Source organism: Calypte anna, chromosome 6 (assembly GCF_003957555.1).
Source record: "Calypte anna isolate BGI_N300 chromosome 6, bCalAnn1_v1.p, whole genome shotgun sequence".
NCBI classification, from domain to species: Eukaryota; Metazoa; Chordata; class Aves; order Apodiformes; family Trochilidae; genus Calypte; species Calypte anna.
This window is the reverse complement of record NC_044252.1, coordinates 31,166,764-31,182,808: the sequence shown is the minus strand read 5'-3', so window position 1 is coordinate 31,182,808 and position 16,045 is coordinate 31,166,764. Positions and strand designations below refer to the sequence as shown.

The window sequence follows — 16,045 nt, the reverse complement described above, 5'->3', positions numbered from 1 at the left end:
CAAGCCAGATCCAAAGCAGAGACTCCTTTCTACCTTCCTGAGTCCCCAGTGTGTATGTCTGCAACCCTTCAGCCCTGTGCTGCCTTCACTGCCTGTCTCCTGCTTCTGGCTGCACTCTGGGTATGGGTGACACCACCTTCAGCTGCAGCCCAAAAGCAGCAGCTGCCTGTTGATACAAACCCTCCCACTGGAAAAACAGGTGATGATGAATTCTTAAAGCCTGGGCAAAGTATTAAGCAACTACTCCGTAAATTGCCAGCAGCTGTTTCAAAAACCCTGCCCTGCTTGCCACAGGTATTTATCTAAAGTAGGATACCCACCCTGATATAAAACACATGCATGTGTTTTATATGGACCATGCACTGCTCCATAGTCCCTTAAGGCTTCTGAACCAGGCTCTGCCAGCAATTCGTTTGGGAATTTCAAAGCTACCCCCCTGGGAAGCTTTCCCATCATATAAAAAGAAAGAAAAAGGATGGAAAGGAGCTGGAGAGAAATAGCAGGGTCTCATTTCCTTTTCACTTTATAGCAGATCCTTAGAGGTAAAGTCATACAGCTATTCAGATTCCAAACAATTCTAATACTCTTCTAACATGCATTTTGCTCCCACAATTACCTCACATTCAGTTTCCATCCCTGACTCACAGCAGCAATAAGAACTTTGCCTCCTTTTCACAACAGAAACGCTTCAGGTATTTTCACTTACAAGATGGTTTTATCATTTTACCCTCTAAAGAATGTAGCACTGAAGCATTTTCCCTACTTAGTATCATCTCATTTTTTGCTAACAGCAAAGATTCCATCTCTGCAGAGCAGTTATTGATGCTGTCTGAGTAGATCAGCACTGTGCCCTTCTCCTCTGCTGTCATCTCTTCCCTGAGCTGCTGTGGCTAAAACTGCTGCCTGCAGGATGGGAAGGAGAAGGACAGCACATGAGGAAGTTCCTGAGGTTATAGAGGAAGCAGTGAGATGAATACATAAAGGGTAAGCACCTGTTCTAAGACCAGAATTCTTTTGAATTAACTGCACATCAAACTGAGATGTCAGATAGCACCCTAGAAACTCACACACACACACAAAAGGTCAACTTTACTAAAGCAGCTACTGACAGGTCTGGAAAACAGAAACAACCAGCTCTAAGCTCCACAAATCCCAGCTAAGGAGAATTCACTTCTGAAACAACTCTGTGTCACTAGAAACACTGAATAACACAGTGATCAAAGGTGCTGTCAGTACAATTATATTATTTGGGAGCATAAGAGGGAGGCCCAGCCAACGAAGAGTGTGAGTAATTGGGTTGTTCTGTGGGCTTGGTTTTAAATAGTGCAATCCACCATGTGAATGCTGCAAGTCTCACTTAACTGGGTCACCAAAACTTAGGTAAACACCCACTAACTTAAGGCTAGGAAGTGCTATTTGTTTGCTTAACTTTAGGCTATGAGATGTGAACACTGGGAAGTGTAAACTAATCCACACATGTCAGGACAGACAGGTAAGAGCTGTGCTTCTCAGCTTTTAGGACCCCTCTGCCCTTACAAATTATGACAAATTTCTTTTACGTAGTTCACATTTAGAAGCAAGAGCAATTTAATAGAAATTAAGAAGAGAATAAGTGCACTGCCCTCCCAAACCACCCAGGCAATGGCTATCCACCTTGGCAATGTTATCCTTCTCAAGCCCTGTCCTGACAACCATTTCACAGAGTAATTTAAAGTAAATACCTTTCAGAGGGCAATCCTGCCACAGCCATCTCTTGAAGTTCATTGAGGTCAAGGTTCTCAGTGAGTGCAAGAGGGGACAGCTTTCTTTTGGCATCCTGAAGTGAGCTTTCTTCTTCTGAATTCACCTTGTTCTGCTCATTTTCAGCAACAGCAAGATCTGCACATGCAGACTGCTCACCCTGCTCCATCTCAGGAACAGTTGGAGAGTGGTTTTTGTGCAGGTCTGTTTCCTGCTCTTCAGTGCTTGTTTTCAAAGCTAAGTCACCTTCCCCAGTGACTAACATCCTGGCAGTACCTGTTTCAGGGATGCCTCCAGTTTTTTCATTGCCTGTCTTTAACACTGGGTCACTGTTCTCTTTGTCATTGCCCTCAGTCTTATTGCTGGATTCCAATTCAGAGTCAGTTTGCAAGCAATCATCCTGGCTCCCTTCATTTTTTAAGTAATCTATTAACCCATGCACGGTCAATTCCTTTTCTTCCTGTGCATCTTGTGACTCTTCCAATGTTTCCAAGCATTTTCTACTTACTGGATCATCCTCTATCACCTGCATGTCATCCCGAGGATTAACATCATGCAGAAAATTGCTGTCAATGTGTGTCCCCTGATTTTCCCCGGGTGACACATCCAAACTGTCTGGCAATTTTTCATGCTTGTAAGATCCTCCTGGGACAAACGTTGAAGCTGCCATGTCAGAGATGCTCTTGGCAGTGTCTGGAGCACCGGACTCGCTTTTCTCCTGTTCATTTGGCTTAGGATCCTGGCACTGTTCAGTAGGAAGACTTACATCCTCTCCAGATGAAACTGGTTCTGCCTTACACTCTGTAATGAAGTTATTTCCCTCTGCAGCAGCAGCATCTTTTGACTCACTCTTCTGTACGTCGCCTGTGGAGATCACAGCTCCAGTGGGTTGTTGCTCACTGGCAGAATATGCAGGGAAGTTCTCAGCTGCTGCCCCATCAAATGAAGCCAGTTCTTGCTGCTTTATCTCTAAGCTTATTAGTGAGTCAGGATCAGCTCCACCAGCACACACGCCTTCCTTTCTTTCCATCTCACCGCTCTCTGGTTGCTCAGTGGTTTGGGCTGATTTTTGCAGATTTTCCAGAGTGCTTGCAGCAGGTGTTGTGCCATCCAGCCCAGGGATCACTTCCAAACAGCTACTGGGCTGCCTGTTTTTCTCAGCGTCCTGGAGCCTCGGGGGTGGCAGCTCTGCCACGGTGTTTTCTTGTTGCAGAGATTTGCCTTCAGCAGCTTTGCAGGATGTCTCAGTAGCTAAAGACAACTCTTGCCCCTCTGCTTCTGAGGTGCCCTCAGGAGCTGCTTTGCTCTCCTGGTTGGATTCTGAAAAGTTCTCAGCACCACACACTTCTGCTGTGTCCCTGGCCACTGGACTCTGGTTGAAGTCTGCATGGTTTTCAGACAAAAGTTGGGGTAATTCAGCACTCAGAGTGCTGTGGACAGTTTTTTTAAATATCTGGCTGATGTGCTGCCTAAAGTCTGGAAGGCTGGAGCTGATGTCCAGAGAGCTGCAAGTCAGAGCCTCATGCTCCCTTCCAGAGTTCTCTGCAGACTGCTCAGAAATACTGATCTCTGCCCTGGTTATGTTATTATTCTCTTTTGAAAGCTCTTCCAGTTTTTGTGAATTCCCAGATTTCTCTAAGATCTCACCGCACTTGTCATCTATGCAGATCTTGGTTGCAATTTCCTCATTACAGCCTCCTTGTTTACCAACAGATGAAAGGCTCAGCAGCTTCTCTTCTAGAGTCGGGAGAGTGAACAGAGACTCTGCTGAACTGTCAATTTGCTGTTCTTTGAAGTTTACCTCACTTTCTGTTTCTTTGGATTTAATTGCAGATACCTCTTCTTTCAGCTTCTCAGGATTCAACTGTGTGAAGTTGCCAGGACCCTGCCCCACATTTAAAGTCTCTGGCAGGGCTAAACTTCTGTTTTCATCACCCTGAAAACTCTGGTCTGGAACATCTATTTCATCCACACCCATACTCCCTGCAGAACTCTTTTCTGAATTTGCTGGTTTACCTCTGCTTTCCCTGGGTGTAGGATCTGTGTGTGCAGACACCTGAGAACCTGCAGCAATCTGCAAATCAGAATTACTTTCTAAGGCTTTTTGGGGTGCTACAACTTCCAGCTCATTATTTAGCAAATCTCCCTTGGTTCCACTGTTGTTTCTAGGTTGCTGGATGGGATGGCTGAATGCAGAGGTCTCTGGAGAGAGGGCTGTAAAATTTGCTTGACCATACCCAGGCTCTTCTGGTGTCTTTTGAATGCAGCTGGATTTAAATGACTTATCAGTGGGAATAACTTCCCTGTGTGCCTGCAATGGTGAAGGAGATCCTTGTGCCCCTGGACTTTTAGCACTTTGCCTTGTTTCCATGGCAGAAGCCCTGTCCTCACAACTTAACTCTGTGTTTCCATCTTTCTGTATAATTTCCCTGTCAGCAATCAAACCTTCAATCTTTTCCAAGTTATTTGCCATTAATGGCATTTCCCCTTCAGTTTCTGGATGGGATATTTGAGGCTCATTTTTCTCAGGATTATCAGAAGTATGTGCTATTTCTGGATCACTTGGCAAAGCCTGTGAAATGTTAGTGGCACTTGCTGAATTCTGCATCCCTGGAAGAGCAGGGTTTATATCAGCAGCACAGCTTTCACCAGGAGTATCCTTTATCCTGCATACACTGCCTGGCTGTTCATTCTTGTCAGATTCTTTAGAAAACACATTGGTATGACATGCTGCTTCATGCTGAGTAGCTGAGATCAAAGAATTATTATCCTGCTTGGGCTTGTTCAAGTTTTGCTTACTGCAGCAGTTTTCTTCTGCCTTGAGATCACTTGTGTTTTGCTCATTGCAATCTGGCAAATTAAACATTGTCACATCAGGAATATTTTGCCCCTGTTCACTGCTGCACATACTCTCTGACACCACAGCACTGCTTTTATCCTGCTCCTTTTCTTTTCCTGTGGCAGACTCACATTGGGTCGGGGCTGGACCTGGCACAGAAGATTCTTTATTGAGGTTGTTGGAAATGTTGAGAGGTATTTCTGGTATGTTGCTGTGATTATGTAGGTCCAATGGCCCTTCAGGTTTTAGAGCATTTTCTCTGTGCTCCTGATCACCTGCTCTTGTGACAGTTGTCAGACTGCTTTGCTGGTTCTGCTGTTCAAGTCCTGTGTCTGAAATCCAGTCACTGGCCCCAGCAGCAGACACTGACTCCTCCATTTGCCCTGCTTGGGGAAGAGCAGCTGGAACACCTGCATTTTCCTGCAGTTCTCTGATTTCCAGGGTCCCTGAAGAGCTGCACGTGTCACTCTCAGAGGGACACTTGTTTTCACTGACAGGGCTGTCACCCCCTTCCTCCACACAAATAGGCTGAGGAATTAGTCCTGAAGGATCAGCTACAGCTTGGGAGGTTTCTAAACAAACCACCTTCATATTTCTGTGACTTTCTGCTGCTTCTTGCTCCAGCTGACCTTGCTCATCACATTTCCGTTCACTTTTCAGTGTCAAATCTTCGTCCTCCACAAAACTTTTCACCCCAGTTTGGTGCTTCTCCTGCTGGATATCCTCATTTACTTCCCCATCCCTGGCACTGCTTTGTGCAGCTGCAGGTTGTTGCTCTGGATCACTGCAAAGCATTTCAGTGATGGCACCATCCTCTTCTGCTCTGGAAACCTGTGAGGTCTCCTCACTTCGTAAATCCATGCAATCCATGGGCACTGCCAACTCATTAGAGCCCTGGGGCTCAGGTTTTGATTTGGACATTTCTCCTCCTTTTTCTGACTTGCTATAGCTCTCAGCCTTCCCTTGACTCTCAGTTTTGCATTCAGGTTCCAATGCAGTTTCTCTAGCAATAGCTTTCTCCCAGGCCTCATCCTGCTTACTCTGCTTAATGTTATTGTTCTCAGGGTGGAGGAGAGGTGAACTGTGTGCATCATCTGAACAAACTTTTTCAGTCCCACTACAGCCTGACTGGCCTGAAGTTTTGTCTTCTGCCTCAGTGTTGAAGCAATCAAAACTCAGAGGACATTCCTCTCTTGGAAACTGTGGTGAAGCCACAAGCTTATTCTTCAGATCCTCAGTTTTTTCTTCACTCATTTGTTGTTCAGGTTTGCAACCAAGAGAGTCTGAATTGTGTTCTTGCAGTGTAAAGTTGCTGTCTAAATGCAGAGGCTTTCCCACAGCTTCTTGCCCTGGGGAAGCCTTTTTACAAAGACTGAAATCTTCAGGATTGTGTCCCCAGTGGGTATTTTCCATGTCCTGGTGGTGGCTGCTGACAGAGTTCAGTGGTTGTCTTTCTGCTCCACTTGACCCCTCAGGAAATTCAGTGCTTTCTGTTACTTGTGCCTCCACTGTTCTGTCTTCTTTTTTTTCTCCTGTTAAACCCACCTTGGTTTCTTTTTGATTCAGCTCTGTGGATCTGCTCAGAGAAGTACTTGATGCATATTCTTCAGGTATTAATCTTTTATCTACTGGGGAATTTTCCGTGGTGGGACTGATAATGCTTTCTGTTTCAGAAAGTATGGTGCTTTCTCTAGACACATCATCAGCTTTTGTAATTTCATTGCTACTGGCTTCATCTTTTAGGCTTTCAGTTGTGACAGCTGATTTTTCTTCTTCCTTTTGCTTAAATGATAAAGGCACAGTGCAATGCTCAGTGCTAACGAGCTCATCCTCCTTTTGAAGCTCTCTTTGAAAAATGAGTTCAGTTTTTTCAGAGGCTGTTTTCCCTGTACCACTCATTGGATCCTGAGTGTCATTTCCATGCACATATTCCCTCGAAGGCTCTTTAGGCTTTGGTACCAGAAAGAGATTCGGAGGGTTAGAAGGCAACTCTGACATTAAAGTACAGGCTTCTGATTGCTCCCCTTTGCTTCCAGATAGAGCTGGATTTGTCTCATTCTCTTTAGCTGTTGTGACAGCCCCTGTCTGTAGATTGCCAACTTCACTGAGCTCAGTAAAGCCCTGAGCATCCACATTTGCTCCAAATTTTTCACCGTCTGAGCCTCCTGTTGCTGGATAATTTAGGATTAGGGTTTCCTTTTTCATTAGCAGACCCTCTCCACCATCTGTGTCCTGTCTACCTTGCTGCATTACAAGCTGTGCCTGACCTACTTCCAAAACTCCTTGCTCCTGCTTGGCCTCCTGAGCAGTAAAATAATCTCCTGCTTCTTTACCCTGGGGGAAGGTGCTGACATGTGGTTCCCTCATGCCACCCAGCTGTTCCCTCTGCCATAGCAATCCTAATTCACTCCAACTCCTTTGTGCAGTTCCTGGCATTTCTGTGATTGCTGCAGGAGGGCTGGGCTCCAGGCTGGGCTTTCTGGGATCATTCTCTCCATTTTTCATAGAAGTGGCAGCAATGATGTCACAGTGTGGGCCTCTGTCCTCAGCTTGTGCTATTCCCTCTTCTTTGTCACTCGTGGGACATGGTGATGGCACTGCTTCAGTGCAGTCTGAGGTTGGGAACTTGTCACTTCTGCTTGTAAGGTCTGCTGTGACAGGTTCTTTGGCACAGTCTGCTAAAGGCACTGAAGCAGGCAGACTTCTCTCTCTTGCTTCTGCAGCCTGCTTTAAGAAATCAGAGCCTGTTTGTCCTCCATCTTCTTGCAAGATCCTGTTCTGTCCTGTCACCTCTGAAGACATCATGCTTGACTTTGGGTTGGGTAAATCTTCAGCACTGAAGCTACTGATGCCTTCATTACTGATGCTGCCAACAATGGAAATGTTTATTTGTTTTACGTCAATAAAGAAAAGGAAGCATAAAAAGAATTATGAAGAAGTAAAGTATGGAGAATAAAAACAATTTGTGCCACTGATGTTCCAAAGCCATGCAGGACATGCACTGAGAAGCTGATAATCTGTTTTCAGGAGCTAAACCATCAGACACACATTGCAGTGATCTAAATGCTCATTACTCTGGAAAACAAGTCCCCAGTCTAACTTGACAGCCACCTTGCTCCTGGCACACCATGTTCATGACATGCATTTTCACCATTCCAAAATCTGCCTTAGCTAAGTGTGAGGAGAGGCAATGCCCACCTAACAAACTAAGGAGAAACATAGGGAAAAAAGTGACAAAAAAACCCCCCAGAACAACACAAGGAGGGTTTTAATTTCTGCTTCTACAAGATTACTTCATGCAAAGCTGCAGGCTGTGCAGTCCGGAGGAACTGTTGTTATCTGGCTATACTTTTATTGTGTAGCAGAGGATTAAGAAGGGCCCATCTGTTGAATATTTTCCCCAACTAATCAGCACAGTTGATTCTCACCAAAAGGTCAAAGGTCCATCTCAGCCCAATGACACACACCCTCTGAGGTCATTTTATTGCAATGTTTGATTTCAGTGCATCTAAGCTGTGACCCTTTTTATGATTTCTCTCCCCACCCATTAAAGAGAAGAGAGATTAAATGGAAGCAGAGATGATGTGGGTGCATTAACTGGAAAGAAGGAGGAGTTATTTTGAATTTTGTGCACATGCACTCTGTGGACCTCAGTCCCATACCTACTTTTGGTGGTGATGGAATAGGTTAAACCTTGTTGTTTCCCTCACCTCCCCTGGGAAGCTTGGGTATATTTTCACTGCCTTTGGGAACATGGAGTAAAATAACATTTCAAAACTGAACATAAAATTGCACCTGGGAGCAAGGGGCATCATTTACTTGACACAAAATGATACAATTCCCACCCAAAGAGAGATCCACAGAAAACACACTGTCAAATACTCAGAGCTCAGGGTGCTGGATGTGTGCTCCAGTTCTGTAGCTTCATGGAGAGAGAACAGGTACATGATGAGCCCATCACTGGGGTTTTCTCCCAGCTCAGCAGTAACAGGCTGCATTTCAGAGCTTCAAAGTGCCCAGCAGGCTGGAGCTACACAAGATGCTTAAAGCATCTTCTGTAAGGCCAAGCATTTATTGACTCTTAAGTCTCCAGGAAGCTGTTAAGCCTCTCTCCCTTTCTCTGCCTGAGTTTTACACACAAAACACCCAACGGAGAAATGAGTCAGTGAGCAGCCCTCATTAGGTCTGTGTTTAGACCAACACTGCCCCTTCAGCAACCCTGGAAACAGCCCTGAAGCCCCACACTTGGGCTGTGCACACAAGATGCACTTCCAGGGGGGGTCAAAACCCCTCCTTATACTGAGGACTGCCCAAAGCAATGATTTACTTATGAGTGGGCTGCATGTAAAACTCAATGGGAGCCTGATAAGACCCTAAAACCCTTCCTCAGAGTCACTACAATGGAAAATTAACTTGTCTTTAGAGAGCTATTGAAAGTTGCCAAGGTTTAGGCTAAGACTCAAATCTAAGGAGCATATCTATATTTTACAATTAATTCATAATTTGTACATTGAATTTATAACACTAATACATTTTAAACTTCTTAAAAATTTTTTTTAAACTTTTATATATTCTTTTGCCCAAAAGTGAAAACACCTATCCCTAAAAGACACTGGGAACACCAGAGGTGGCACTGCAGTATCTGGTGTTTGTTGGGTCACTGACAACATAGGATGGGACATGAACATACAACAGGAAGATGTCAACAGGCTTTCCCTAAGGAAGGAATAGACTTTATAATTTAACATTAAGCTTACAGTCAGGGACTCCAAATTGGGGAGGGAATGGAAAAGAAGGAGTCAATTACTGTTCCAGCTTTTTGTTTTTGTTGCAGGTTTATCTTCTTACTGATTAAATTGCTCCTTAGCAGTTGTGTGAGCTCAGCCTGGAAGCATCTTCCTGTCAGAAACCTGATCTTCAGGGGAAAACCAAACGTGGGTGCCTGGGGGAGGGGATTGTGTGTGTGGGATGCCCTCAAACCTCTGTGAAACTGAATGTTGGAAAAAGTAGAAAGCACCACCTACAATTACTGTTTCTTTTTATCTCTTATGTTTGACTTCTGATTCTCCTTGTTAATCCCATTTATCAACTGAGTTAGGAAAAGCATTATGGTAAGAAACCTGGGATTTGAACCTCAGTATGGATAATCATACAGACCATGATTCCATATTTGCATACCACAGGTTTCAACTGACTGAAATTTCTGTAAGATCTTTACAGATGTAACTTCTTTCTTACATTAGACTCCTATTTGCAGCTATTAAATAAGAAACAGTTCCAAGCATGTCTGAAGTGGTTGTTTCCTTGAATATAACTGCTAAACCCATGAACTGCCTACTGCTTGATGGTGGTAGCAGTGTAAAGAGCCATAGCAGTGAACCTCTGGCTCAGGAGGTTCAAGGGCAGACAACAGCCCTGTGAACCAAGATATTCAGCATTAGGAAACCACAAAAAACATTTTTTCCAGTGTTTGATAATGCTGAAAGTTGTTAATTTTATTTAGGAGTAGGTGAAGGAATGGGGACAGCTTTGTAATTAATGAATGCTGAACAAAATTGAAATGACAGTGCTGGCACATGCCACTTAAACTATCACTTTTAGAATGAAATAGTAGACATTCATCATCTGAGCTACTTCAGCTTGTCCAGGACGTAACACAGAATAGAAAGGTTCAAGTTTCCAATCATAAGACATGTCCAGACTGACCTATCTCACTATTATCATTTATGTTTTTCCTTCTGATCTAGGTAACACAGACAACAAGCTAAAGAACATATCCTATTCCTTTTTATTTTTTGTAATCTTACTTTTCTGTCTGCAAGACATGGCTGGGTTTAGACAAACATCTGCTGGGAATAACTTAAGCACAGCTGATCCTGCTTTACAGCAGAAGGATGGAATAGATGACCTCTTCAGGTCACACCTAGTCCCATTATCTTCCACTCTTTTTAAAGGGAATCACACTACAGGGAAATGACACCACATGCTGAAGATAATTCCTCAGAGTAAAAGCCTATCTACACAAAGATCTATAATTACACAAAGATTAATAATTACCTGTAGGGAATATGTATTTTCAGACAACCCTTTCAATATGATCAAGATAAAGCTAAAAAAACCCTAATAGTTGTTTGTTTGTTGTTGGGGTTTTTGTTTGTTTGTGGGTTTTTTTTTTTTTTTGTTGTTGTTGTTGGTTTGGGCTTTTTTTTTTTTTAAATATAGGAATATAAAATGTGTTCTGTTTTGTGGTTTCATGGTCTCTTTGTTTGTAGTCTGTACTAGCTTGATGTTAAGGGGAAATGTAGGGTAACATATAAAACAATTCATGCAAATGACAAAGCATGAAAGGGCATTAAACTTCTTCCTAGTTCACATAGAGCTTAGGGCAGAAAGAGTAATTTTATGAGGAATAATTGCTGCACATAACTGATGATCTGTTAAAAAGAAAATGCAGTCATGCAAAGCCCTAGGTGGATATGTAACTTGAAATAAGCAATTGTCCCACTGCACTCAAGGATTATCAAAGGGAACTTTTCCCTTGCCTTAGAATTTAAGCACACAATTAAGGATTTGTAACTTAGAGGCTTTAACATACTGACCAAATAAATGCTATCCTTCTAGTTACAACATCAAATAACAATTAGCTAAATATTTAGATGTCTAAAGTGTTTTGGATAAATAATTACTAAGAAATTGCTTGTCTGGGAGCATACTGCAAATTTACTGATTGATTTTTAACACCTGGAGTTACCTCTTCCACCTTCAGAATATGTTGTGGCAAGTTCAAATTATCCTGGAACAACTTCAGAGCTCTTGCCCAGTTAATTAGGACAGCACTGCCTGGTTTGTGTTCAGGGTGTGAGGCTGTAAAGGATTTTTAGAAACTGATGACTTGGGGTGCATCTACCATGAATACTTCTGGACTAAGAGCCATACCCAGTCTATCACCTGTTAATACTTGATTTTGCACCTCCCATTACTCTGTTTTCCCATCCACAACAAAGGCAAAGGAACAGAAGATAAACCCACCAGTAGTTAGAGAAAAGCTGCCTGGTGTTTATTATCTGAAAGGGAGGTGTGGGGTGGAGTGGTGGGGAGTAGAGATAGCCAAAGGTATTAAACCTACTTGATAAGCAACAAGACATGATGATCCAGCAAACAGAAAATAGATAATTGAAAGTTTTCTTGTCTTATTTCTTGCCTTCTGTAACACCCAGTAGTTGCTGGAAGGGCAGGCAGCCTTTCCAACTCTGTCACACTTGGGAGGGAAAAACACTCAGTGCTGAAGCCTATGAAACCCAGAGGTCCCATATGGTTATTGCTATCCACGCTGATGTAACTCAGAGCCTGAGTGATTACATTCCCAGGAGGATGAAATCTGAGGATGAATTTAGAAAGCACTAATGGGAACAAATGCACAGCCAGCTCTGCAACCATGGCACACACAGAGCTGCTTCTCAAATGTTTCTGTTCTCTCCCCCTTGACACAGGAGAGATCAGCATCAACATTTTGAGTTTATGCATGGTACTGAGAGGCTTGATATATTTTAAAGAATTCTATACTTTAATCTGACTCTAAGAGGCATCAAAAGTTAATTAGGAACATGGAAATAATTCCCACATTCCCTTTAAAAAACAAAAAGTCAGAATTTTAGAGGCAGAGCATGTCACTATTTGAACTTTTCAGTGTCAACAAACACATGAGAAATCCATCATCACTAAAGAACTGTGAACAGCAGCCAGCTCCCCTCACCCTCCCTGTTTTCTAAGCTTTCAGGAAAAAGTGAAGCAGGAATAATGATCTATATGATCCCCCTGGGAACTGTCCTTCCCTTCTGCCCCCACCCCGAGTCACTTTTCACCTCCTTATTCCACACACAGAATAAAATGCAGGGCCTGCAATATTTTCAGTCTAATCAAACTGAATTATTCTAACATTAAAGAAGCAGCTGCAGTGCTGCTGCAGCAAACAAAGATGGCCAGATCTTCAGCTCCAATTCCACAGCATGCTCCTGGTCTCCACCTGAGATATCTGGAGAGCCAGCAGGAAGTATGGCACTGAATGGATGATCCCAGAGGATGCCTGGAAGCTTCAGCTTGTCACTCTGCAGCACCTCTGTGGGTTCCATGGGATCTGTGTGCAGCAATCCAGGTGGGAAAGCACCCAAGTTCATCCAGGAGGAGAGCTTATTCCCCTGAACTACTTCTGGGTGTGTACCTTTTCCATTGCTGCATCTGCTTCTTCCTAAACTTGCAGGAAAAAATTGCCTCTCTAGGGCAGACTTGTCCAGCTTCTCCACTGTGTGTGCACCAGGAGAAAGGCATGGTTGGACTTCATGCAGACACCAGTGCAAAAGCCTGAGGCTTGGTAACTATTCCAGTGCTTTAACACTTTTATTTCATAATGAAATTTCACAGACTGATGCTGGTGGTGTTATTATTTGGTGAGAAACAGGTAGAAAAAAAATGGATTGAAACAGTGTTTTAAAAAAAAAAGAAAGAGTAATACACATTTTGAGTGCCAAAACATAAGGATTTAAAAGTGACTGAAACAATTTCTGAGAATTTGTGGAGGATGGAAGAAAGCCACCCAGAGGACTGGATTAATATGCATGTGGTAGTTTTCCAGACAGGTACCCCATTTGAAGGTAGCAGTTTATACCCTTTTAAGACTGTAAGAGTTCACTTCAGGGTGGAAAAGATGCATTCAAAGCAGCACATGGGAATGAGTTAAAAATAAATAGCCTGGAATCTGAAACTTCAAGGATTTTCCGTGTATTGTCTTCATTTCTATTTTGGCAGGATATAACTCAGGAGCCACCCTAAACAGACATATGCCAGCAGTCAGGGGTAAAGCTAAATAAAAAGTAATTGCCTGAGCTCCTGCCCCATCTAATACCTCTCCTGAAACCAGAATCTTGTGAATCCCTTCAAGATGAATCATCTGTTCACCTCACAGAAGTTCTAATTTCACATGCTGGAGTGTAAAGCTGTTGTAGCCAGCTAGAATACAAACCAAAGTGTTCTTGGTACTCACATTTTGAAAAGGAACCCCAAAAGAGCAGCAGCTATGTCATTGTTAAGCAATACATTTAAAAAAGAAGAAGAAGAAGAAGAAGAAGAAGAAGAAGAAGAAGAAGAAGAAGAAGAAGAAGAAGAAGAGAAGAAGAAGAAGAAGAAGAAGAAGAAGAAGAAGAAGAAGAAGAAGAAGAAGAAGAAGAAGAAGAAGAAGAAGAAGAAGAAGAAGAAGAAGAAGAAGAAGAAGAAGAAGAAGAAGAAGAAGAAGAAGAAGAAGAAGAAGAAGAAGAAGAAGAAGAAGAAGAAGAAGAAGAAGAAGAAGAAGAAGAAGAAGAAGAAGAAGAAGAAGAAGAAGAAGAAGAAGAAGAAGACTGTACTTGCTGCAGCCAAACCACAAACATTCAAAAGCCAAGATAAGAGAACCCACCCCATAGTCTCTGTTACTACTGCTGGACCATTCTAACACCAGTTTGGACAGCTTGATGTACCGGGTGGGTGACAAGAGTAGCCTTGTGTTAATCAGCTGTACTCAGTCCATTGTTCCAGACCACATTAGTGGGTAACTACTCACTCCTTCAGCTTACACAGTCTTCCAAAAGGCCACATGCAAGATTTGCTGATGCTGAAATAAACCATCACTCAGTGCACCTCAGCTCTCATGGTTGTTATGTTTTCATTCATGCTTAATACTCCTATCCCTGCTTACAGATTGGACCTGAATTTGTGCCTCCACTAAAAGTCAGACCCCCAGGAGAAAATTATCTGGCCCACTTCTTTGTTGGATGACTTTTGGCTTTATATCAGATTCTGTTATCCAGTGATCTCTACCACTGCTACAGGAGGAAGAAGATGTTTGCTACTTTGAGATTAAAAAAAAAAAAAAAATCAGTATTTTGAAGAGCTGCTCTCTTGAGTCCTACAGTGTGCTAAAACACAGCAGATTTTGACAAAGCATAGCATGGATGCAATCATTTGGGGGCTGAATTCTGCTACACCAAAGTCACCAAACAAATGAAAGAGCAGAACTTGTTTGTAAATTTTGCAACATATTTAGCAGACTTCTGCATTTTCAAAGGAGATTCCACCAGTAAGACAGGACATTGCTTATTGTATTAAAAGCCACAGTGAGGTCTTCAGCCAAGACCATGGAGCTTTGTTTGCCACACCATTTTTGATGGCAGGACTGCCCAGCCTTGCTCACCAGATGCAGATACAAAGTTCCAACAATGAAGATGCAAGACTAACAAGAAATGCTACAAATCTCCAGTCAAATATGCAGGTGATGAGGCCCTGAGAAGTTTACCACATCCTTCCAGTTCCTGTAGTGCTACTTTCTGCCATCCTTAATAGCACTGAAGAATCCCTTAGCTCTGCAAGTAGTCCTATGTATTTAATCAGGTGAATTTAAAGGCAGTTAGAAGAGTGCAATGCTGACAAGTATTAGTGGAGTTGGTACTTTTTAGTAGGGTTGTTACTCAAAGCTGAGCATGGCCTTTTTCAATTGTGCACAGTTACATCTTCCTTCCCAATCCCCTATGACTACAGAAGACTCTTCAGAATTTCTCTGTCTCAAAGAGAAGTTTATTAGTGTGAGCAAAAAGCATAGGAAGGTTAGGTCAAGGGTTACTACAACAGCTGGAGTCATTTTATAGCTTTGCAGTGAGGTGAGAAAGTCAGTTTGGTAAACAGTAAGTAGCCCTGTTTTATCAGGTTTATTATTTCATTACCACCCTTCATGATGATGGATTTTGAAAATTAGTTACACAGGAAGAGAAATTTAATGAGCAGCCCTCGACCATCAACAGCAGTAGGGCTTCTATTCTAGTCACAGGAAGAAACTTCATTTCTTACCTTGGAGGTCCTGGAACTGATGGGGATTTGCTCTCAGACAGTTGCACAGTGGCAGGAAGAAGATCTGAGCTGTCCTGACCTCCAGATCTTTCTATGCTGTTTTCCTGAGGGCTCCTTTTCAAAGTGTTCCCACTCCCAGGAGGCTGGCCTAATTCTGAGTCTTGTGGAGAGCTCTAGAATGAAAAAAAGAATAATTAAATAGTGACTGCTGCTTTAGAGAATACCTAAGCTTAAGGAGTTTTCTTCTGGCCAGGAATGGACAACTTCTGTGATAGATTTCACTGCTTTGATGGAACTTGGAGGTTCCCAACACAGGCCTTTTGTTTTCTTAACAACAAGAAAACAGAAGGCAGTGGTTGAGCCAAAAATTAATACTAGGAAAAGAAGAATGCAGCAATTGTTCTAAAGCAGCCAAGGCCTTTACTGACCCAAAGAGGGTATCACCTTCTCTTTTCCCAAACCTGGCAAATACTTCCTTGCTATGCAAGTTTTAGCTGAGAAAGGATGGGAAGAGGCTGTAAACTCTGACATTCATAACACTAGCAGGATCTTCAGAGTCAAGTCAGACATAATGCCAACACCAGTGAAGGCTCAGTA

At 42.8% G+C, this 16,045-nt stretch overlaps 1 protein-coding gene across 8 annotated transcripts in view; it reads right to left on the bottom strand.

Moving 5' to 3' along the window:
- The window catches only part of TACC2 (transforming acidic coiled-coil containing protein 2), a 133,666-nt gene that overhangs the window by 89,859 nt on the left and 27,762 nt on the right, over positions 1 to 16,045 (bottom strand). For 7 of the 8 annotated variants that reach the window (XM_030453710.1, XM_030453714.1, XM_008492100.2 and 4 more), the window contains 2 exons: positions 15,449 to 15,621; positions 1,722 to 7,445 (listed from right to left, as the gene is read on the bottom strand). In XM_030453710.1, the coding sequence (XP_030309570.1) occupies positions 1,722 to 7,445; positions 15,449 to 15,621 (5,897 nt within the window). The remainder of the gene's footprint in view (positions 1 to 1,721; positions 7,446 to 15,448; positions 15,622 to 16,045) is intronic. The other variant, XM_030453716.1, reaches the window with a different exon arrangement.